Genomic DNA, 8,744 nt, shown 5'->3' with positions numbered 1-8,744 from the left:
AGAGAGAGAAAGAGAGAGAGAGACAGAGAAAGAGAGAGAGAGGGAGACAGAGAAAGAGAGAGAGAGAGACATAGAAAGAGAGAGACAGAGAAAGACACAGAGAAAGAGAGAGAGAGAGACAGAGAGAGAGAGAGACAACACAGAGAGAGACACACAGAGACAGACACACAGAGACAGGGAAGAGACGGGGACAGCCATAGTTGTGTAATTGGAGTGTAATGAATGAGGGAACAATCTTGCATATGTTCATCATTTCAATATCTTTATTCTTCTTTAAAAATTTATGAAATTATAAAAAGTTGACATTATTCAACAAGGTAAAACAAACACATAAATATTTGAGTGTGAATGTTTGGTTTACATTTTTCGCCCTGCACTAAATAATAATAAATATGATGTTCTGGGCATATGCCCAGTTTAATTTCCATGTTTTACAGTGCAGTTCAGGGTATGACAGAATCACTCAAAACGTTTCAGAGGATCAAGGAGTGGTGTTGGTTTGGGCCATTTAGTTGGTGTTGGTGAAGGCCTGGTAGAGGGCGCTGAGCTGGGCCTTCAGGTCCTGGGCGTAAGGGTCCAGCTTGTCCTTCAGGTCCTCAGCATAGGGGGCCAGGCTCTGCTGCACCATCTGAGCTCTGGTGGTCAGCTGGCTCTGGAGGTTCTCGGCCAGGGGGGCCACTCTCTTCTGGAAGTCCTGCAGGCGCAGGTCCACTTTCTGCTTCAGCTCATCCGTGTAGGGACCCAGCTGGGACTGCAGCTCCTTCACACTCTGCTCCAGACTCCCCTTCAGCTCCTCACTCTTCTGGAGCAGGGTGGCCCTCAGGGTCTCGGAGTCCAGGGACTCTGCATAGGGAGCCAGATCCTGTTTCAGCTGCTCCACTCTCTGCTGGACTTGTGTCTTCATCTCCTCTGCGTAGGGCTCCAGTTTCCCCTTGACACTGCCCAGGTCTTGCTCCAGACGCTCTCTCAGCACCTCAGCCTCCTGGGTAATCTTGGTCATCAGGTCCTTGGCTGCAGGAGGAAGCTGCTCCTGAAGGGAGACTGCGTATTGGCTGGCCACGTCAGCGCTCTCTGTGATGCGGTTACTGCAGGAGAGGAGTGGGGTCTGGTCAGGTCAGAATTCTAGTTTTATTTATTGATTTTATTTTACTTACTGTAACTAGGCAAGTCAGTTAAGAACAAATTTGTATTTACAATGACGGCCTACCCCAGGCAAACCCTCCCCTAACTCAGACGACGTGGGCAAATTGTGCACCACCCTATGCAACTCCCAATCACAGCCGGTTGGGATACAGCCCGGGATTGTCTGTAGTGATGCCTCTAGCACTGGAATGCAGTGCCTTAGACCGCTGTGCCACTCAGGTGACTAGTACTCTGAGAGGGCTTCCACTACAGACATTACACACATGTTATGACAACGAGATCACAGGTCAAATGACTTACTTGACATCCTGTCCCAACTGAGACTTCCTGATCATCTGGACGGTGTCATCTGCAGTTTTTGTTGCCTTGGCGACGTAGTCCCAGAAGGCATCTGTCAGCTGCTCCAGCTGTGGCTTGGGCTCATCGGCATAGAATAGGTTAGCATGGCAACCTGTTGGGGCATGGAAGTAGAGTTAGTTCCTGTGAAACTGCTAGTTTAACCTGACCTGCTTTATGACCTTACACTGTTCAAGGAGCTTGAAGTAGGCCAGGTTTAAAATAATAATCATTCTAATAATCTTGTTGCATTCAAAAGGTTTCAATTATTTTTTTTTACAGAGTAGTTATTGTTGTGGTAACATTAGATGTTACTTACCAGAGAGTACAGCAATTGCAAGCACCGCCAACACCTTCATATTTGCGTTTCTCACTGAAACAGAAACATCACTAATCAATTACACTTCAAATACATTTGAATCTTAGAAACCTAAAATCCTAGTTTCTCAACACCTTGTTTTAAATCTCAGCATTGGCCTCACCTGTATTTTTCTTGGTGTATCTCTGTGTATTCAGTCTGTCTGTGTGTCTATCAGGCCAGTGCCATGCTGTATATATAGTCGAAACCAGAGCTGTAGATGTAAGCCCAAAGTCCAGGAGTCACTGCCATGTCACCTCTCTTCCTGCTTCTGCTACAACTCCTTGCTGGCTGTTATCACATGACTGTGCGGTTACTATATTGACATGCACACACACACACACACACATGCACATACAATACACAATGACAATACATTATTTTGTTACGTTCATATTCATTCTCTGAGCCTGACAGACTGAACATAGACAGACCAGACTTGATTAACCTGGCTTTGATTTAACTTCAATATGTTTCCTTTGGGAATCTCCCCCACCAACACCATGGTCCTTTTTATTGGTTATATTCTAATTAGGCAACTGTGCATGGTCCTTTTTATTTGTTATATTCTAATTAGACAACTGTGCATGGTCCTTTTTATTGGTTACATTCTAATTAGACAACTGTGCATGATCCTTTTTATTGGTTACATTCTAATTAGACAACTGTGCATGATCCTTTTTATTGGTTATATTCTAATTAGACAACTGTGCATGATCATTTTTATTGGTTATATTCTAATTAGACAACTGTGCATGGACCTGGACCCTTCTACTGAAAGCCTCATTCTAGAGAAGACTTAAAGTCGGGGATGCAACTTTCACTGGGGACAGGGGACGGGGGACGGGGACATGTCCCCCACGCATTTTGGAATTTTATTTTTGTCGCCCACAGTTTTATCATTGGAATGTGATACAAAACAGCCAACTGTGTGCTTTAGGACCATGCGGACATCTCAGAGCTTTTGGGTAGTCTGTTTGGAGTGTTTATCCGACTGGATAATAAATATATAAATAATTTTCTACAATATGCCCCCCACTTCTAAAACCCCTGCTTACCGTAATACTAATGAGTAAAGGTATTTCACTGCTGATGGCCAGCAGATAACCTTAAACATGTCCACACCACAGACACTTTGTAATCAGGTCAAGCAATAAGACCACAACCACATATATAATACTAACTAGATTATACGGATGCTGGCATTAGTACATTTCACTTTTCAATTTGGTGCTTTTCGACAAGGACATGATTTCATTCTAGACATCCTGGCGTTTGTTCAGCCATCAACGGTAGCATCCCAACGGTTGTGTCACCTCAACTGCCAACGCAAACCTATAGCGCAGTGTCAACCTTCACACATTTTAGTCATCACTGGGGTCAGAGGTTATTTGAGGTGTTGAACGTTGCACTGTAGTGCATTTACATAGGGAATAGTAGATTCCAGGCAACACCCTCTCCTTATTCTACTCTCTATAGAGTGGCACTGTGATGGTTTGTAATAAGGCACAGTGGGCAGATAGGAGGTTTAGAACTCAACTTCTGACTTCAAAACTCCAGATTACCAGGATGTGACATCATGAATAACCCAAGTGATGTAGAATGAGTGCTGTGAAGATTCTCAATCTGGCCATTCTCTGTGTAGATTGATCCACCTTTTTGACATGGTAATGTTGTTCCCAGACACTTCTTTGCGCAATAACCCAGGGGCGAGGTTATGACAAGGTCAATTACCAGTATAGCACAGTAACCCACTATCCATTTATACAGAATAACTACAGTATGACAAAGGGGGAGCTTTACTTTGAAAAATGGACGTCTACTGTAACATTTAATTGATTCCAAATAAGTTCCTAGACACCATACATTATCTACTAGCTATTGTGAAATCACATCTAATGAATAGACTGGGCCCATGTGGCCCCTAACATTAGACCCTATCACAGTGTGTATGGGCCGGGGTCAAATTAACTTTGGTCAGACAACTGACATATGGAAGTGCTTGAACACATGACCTCACAGTGAAACTGAAAACTATATCATAGAATATATTCTGGGAGTCAATGCCAGCTGGCTGGACATCAAACTTAAACTGACTATAAAACAATACCATATCTGATCAGACTGTGATACTTCATGAAGGTTGGGAGGAAGGTGTTGTCTGGACAAAGTGCTATTTATGTCTGAGAAATGGCTGTGATTGGCTCAGAGAATGGCTGATTCGATCTGAGACTTTCTGTGCCATCAAGGAAAAATCCATGAAACCGACCTGGTGTGAACCAGATACTCACTATCAGCATCGTAGAGTTGTAGCCTCATATATAAAGACCAAGATACATTATGCTTGAGAGAAAGGAACAGGCTAGTGTATGTAAAAGTACATAAGCCTCAATACAACACAATACATCTAACCTCAGATGATATTAACAGTAACAGACCTGTATAGCTGCAAGGCAACAAGTGTCCCACTGCACATGTCTCACTACTGCATATCATTGAAAAACTATAGACAAGGGGATTGAATGGAGATGTGTTTATCAGCATGCAGTCCCAGGAGATTGGTCTTCACTGAGTATCTCTGATCACTACTTTATGTTCCAAACTCTGTTTGCGACACTTTACCCAGAGGTGATGATAAGGCAGTGCTCTCCTGTGAGCTCTGGGTCCAGGGGTTCGTTGGGACAGGTCCAGGGTGAGTTGTAAGGACATAACTGGGCTGGGTCAGGTAGACAGGTGCTGAGTGGTGCACTGCGGTCTGAGGGTTTATGATTTGGAGCACTGCTGACAGCGAGGCACTGGCTCCTGGACTTTGTGTTCCTTACTGTCCTGCTCACTATATATACAGGCCAGGACACGACTGAAACTACAGTCACTGCAGACTGGACTCAGAGATACACCAACACACTAAAACACAAAGACGGTAAGCTGGATTCTACAAATCCATGGTATTATTTGATAGCATTCCATTGTTCTTTTTCTGGTGGATTACAATGTTTTAAGTGATTGTTGCTTTATTTCACAGAATCTGATTGAGAGTCATGAAGGTCCTTGTGGTGCTCACTCTGGCTGTATTCACTGGTGAGTGGGATACAAGAATATTTCAGATTATAAGTGAAATTTATAGAGCTGAAGTTCAACAACCTAATACCTTCCATCAATCTACAACAATATTCAATAACCTAGTTACCTTAATACCTTCCATCAATCTACTCTTCTGTTACGCCCCAACAGGTTCCATGCCTAACCAGTAATGACCCTGAAATATACAATTTCACAACAACTAACTCTTCTGGTCAATATTCACAACAACTAACTCTTCTGTTACGCCCCAACAGCCATGCCTAACAGGTTCTTCTGCCATGCCTAACCAGTAATGACCCTGAAATATACAATTTCACAACAACTAACTCTTCTGTTACGCCCCAACAGGTTGCCATGCCTAACCAGTAATGACCCTGAAATATACAATTTCACAACAACTAACTCTTCTGTTACGCCCCAACAGGTTGCCATGCCTAACCAGTAATGACCCTGAAATATACAATTTCACAACAACTAACTCTTCTGTTACGCCCCAACAGGCTGCAATTTCACAACAACTAACTCTTCTGTTATGCCTAACCAGTAATGACCCTGAAATATACAATTTCACAACAACTAACTCTTCTGTTACGCCCCAACAGGTTGCCAAACCAGTAATGACCCTGAAATATTTCACAACAACTAACTACAACAGGCTGCGACAACCAGTAATGACCCTTACAATTTCACAACAACTAACTCTTCTGTTACGCCCCAACAGGTTGCCATGCCTAACCAGTAATGACCCTGAAATATACAATTTCACAACAACTAACTCTTCTGTTACGCCCCAACAGGTTGCCATGCCTAACCAGTAATGACCCTGAAATATACAATTTCACAACAACTAACTCTTCTGTTACGCCCCAACAGGCTGCCATGCCTAACCAGTAATGACCCTGAAATATACAATTTCACAACAACTAACTCTTCTGTTACGCCCCAACAGGTTGCCATGCCTAACCAGTAATGACCCTGAAAAATACAATTTCACAACAACTAACTCTTCTGTTACGCCCCAACAGGTTGCCATTCCTAACCAGTAATGACCCTGAAAAATACAATTTCACAACAACTAACTCTTCTGTTATGCCCCAACAGGTTACCATTCTTAACCAGTAATGACCCTGAAAAATACAATTTCACAACAACTAACTCTTCTGCTACGCCCCAACAGGTTGCCATTCCTAACCAGTAATGACCCTGAAAAATACAATTTCACAACAACTAACTCTTCTGTTACGCCCCAACAGGTTACCATGCTTAACCAGTAATGACCCTGAAAAATACAATTTCACAACAACTAACTCTTCTGCTACGCCCCAACACGTTGCCATGCCTAACCAGTAATGACCCTGAAAAATGCAATTTCACAACAACTAACTCTTCTGCTACGCCCCAACAGGTTGCCATGCTTAACCAGTAATGACCCTGAAAAATACAATTTCACAACAACTAACTCTTCTGTTACGCCCCAACAGGTTGCCATGCCTAACCAGTAATGACCCTGAAATATACAATTTCACAACAACTAACTCTTCTGCTACGCCCCAACAGGCTGCCATGCTAACCTGTTCTACGCTGATGAGCCTAAGCCACAGCTGGAGCAGCTGACAGATGCCTTCTGGGACTACGTTGCCAAGGCAACGCAAACGGCCGAAGACACCGTCCAGATGATCAGGAAGTCTCAGCTGGGGCAGGATGTCAAGTAAGTAATATGATCTGTGATGTAGTTGTCATAACGTGTAGAATGTCTGTAGTCGAATCGCTCAGATTACTAGGATGGGGACCTGAACTGACCCTCCTCTCCTCTCCTCTCCTCTCCTCTCCTCTCCTCTCCTCTCCTGCAGTGGCCGCATCACAGAGAGTGCTTATGTGGCCAGCCAATACGCCATCTCCCTGCAGGAGCAGCTCCCTTCTGCAGCCAAGGACCTGATGACCAAGATTACCCAGGAGGCTGAGGTGCTGAGAGAGCGTCTGGAGCAAGACCTGGGCAGTGTCAAGGGGAAACTGGAGCCCTACGCAGAGGAGATGAAGACCCAAGTCCAGCAGAGAGTGGAGCAGCTGAAACAGGATCTGGCTCCCTATGCAGAGTCCCTGGACTCCGAGAACCTGAGTGCCACCCTGCTCCAGAAGAGTGAGGAGCTGAAGGGGAGTCTGGAGCAGAGTGTGAAGGAGCTGCAGTCCCAGCTGGGTCCCTACACGGATGAGCTGAAGCAGAAAGTGGACCTGCGCCTGCAGGACTTCCAGAAGAGAGTGGCCCCCCTGGCAGAGAACCTCCAGAGCCAGCTGACCACCAGAGCTCAGATGGTGCAGCAGAGCCTAGCCCCCTATGCTGAGGACCTGAAGGACAAGCTGGACCCCTACGCCCAGGACCTGAAGGCCCAGCTCACCGCCCTCTACCAGGCCTTCACCAACACCAACTAAATCACAAACACTTTCCTCCATCTGACTACTCTTGCCCTCTTGATGACTGTATTCTCCCTTCAAAGCATTAGAACATACCACCGTTGTCAATAGAACGAGGGCGAGTTTACAAATATGAACTTGGTAATGCAGAACAGGCCCATTCTGTATTTTGTATGAACTGAATTGGCTATGATGAGTCAATGACATCTTTGTATTTAGTTTGTTTGTTATCTGAAGGTTGGTCAGTGATTGTGCCATGTTGATGTTGTTAATTTATGGAAATAAAAAGCGAACCATAACTTAAATGCATCGTGTCTGATGTGTAATTTAAGCTACTTCCCCAAATTATAAAGTGGTCATAAGGGAAAAGTCATATGAGGTGGAAAGTCATATTAGCACATTGAAATAGTACATAAACATTATCCAATAAGACTGGTTGCATGTAGGACTACTGTATGTCACTGATCCAGTCATCTCTCTTCAACATAAGCATATGCATCAGAAATATCAGAAATAAGTGTGTATCACAGCATAAACAAATCTTGAACATGTTTAAATATATTACATTAACATTTTAGTCATTTAGCAGATGCTCTTATCCACAGCGATTTACAATTAGTGCATTCATCTTAAGATAGCTAGGTGGGACAACCATATATCTCAGTCATAGTAAGTACATTTCTTCTCATTAAAATAGCTAAATATCTTACTCAAAGGGAGAGTAAAAGCTATTAGGATTATAGCCTGCAGTGTTTGTCTTCAAAGTGGAAGCCATAATTACAACCTCTGTGTTTTGATAATTGTGTTGTTTGTTCTATAATCTGTTAGTTCATATGCCTTGACACAGTGATATATAGACCTATAGCCGAGACAATAGGAAGACACAGTAGCAGAATAAATTCAACCGCACATTTGTTTCATCACAAAACCGGAGAGCAACATCTGTCCGGTGAAGTCCACAAAACATATTGCATTAACAAACAGTTACATGACCTACAGCATGGTCAATCAAGTTAATATTTCAGACATTTTCAAACTACTGAACAACTATTGATTTAGAACAGCGGAGTTACTGCAGGTCCCAAAGAAAACAGGAGCTGCCTCCACGATTCCAGAACCATTTCAACTTCAACATCCTCAAATCACAGATGCTTAGTCTAATACAGTTGCAACTAAAAGACTCCCGAAACAATTTAGTCCAATCAACGCAAGCTAAAAATCATGTGGCTGTGTGTGTGTGTGTGTGTGTGTGTGTGTGTGTGTGTGTGTGTGTGTGTGTGTGTGTGTGTGTGTGTGTGTGTGTGTGTGTGTGTGTAGAAAAAGCATGTTGACTCACCCTACTTGAAGAGAAACGCCAATGTCATCCTGTTCTCTTTCATGTTGACGAAACGGTCTATGACTGTCATACAGTACACAC

At 43.5% G+C, this 8,744-nt stretch overlaps 2 protein-coding genes across 2 annotated transcripts; one reads left to right on the top strand and one right to left on the bottom strand.

Annotated features, from left to right (window-relative positions):
* Positions 1 to 241: 241 nt before the first annotated feature.
* On the bottom strand, positions 242 to 2,075 carry LOC118367864 (apolipoprotein A-I-like). Its single transcript, XM_035751564.2, has 4 exons — positions 1,962 to 2,075; positions 1,799 to 1,852; positions 1,444 to 1,594; positions 242 to 1,085 (listed from the first exon to the last, which is right to left on the bottom strand). Exons 2-4 carry the CDS (start codon positions 1,836 to 1,838, stop codon positions 509 to 511), a joined length of 768 nt encoding a protein of 255 aa, XP_035607457.1. The 5' UTR covers positions 1,839 to 1,852; positions 1,962 to 2,075; the 3' UTR covers positions 242 to 508.
* Positions 2,076 to 4,657: 2,582 nt separating this feature from the next.
* Positions 4,658 to 7,632, top strand: LOC118367662 (apolipoprotein A-IV-like). Its single transcript, XM_052494726.1, has 4 exons — positions 4,658 to 4,757; positions 4,860 to 4,915; positions 6,476 to 6,626; positions 6,769 to 7,632. Exons 2-4 carry the CDS (start codon positions 4,876 to 4,878, stop codon positions 7,343 to 7,345), a joined length of 768 nt encoding a protein of 255 aa, XP_052350686.1. The 5' UTR covers positions 4,658 to 4,757; positions 4,860 to 4,875; the 3' UTR covers positions 7,346 to 7,632.
* Positions 7,633 to 8,744: the final 1,112 nt, after the last annotated feature.

Source organism: Oncorhynchus keta, chromosome 34 (genome assembly GCF_023373465.1).
Source record: "Oncorhynchus keta strain PuntledgeMale-10-30-2019 chromosome 34, Oket_V2, whole genome shotgun sequence".
In the NCBI taxonomy this organism is placed as follows: domain Eukaryota; kingdom Metazoa; phylum Chordata; class Actinopteri; order Salmoniformes; family Salmonidae; genus Oncorhynchus; species Oncorhynchus keta.
Note: the sequence above shows the minus strand (reverse complement) of the source record. Positions and strands in the feature narration are given on the sequence as shown.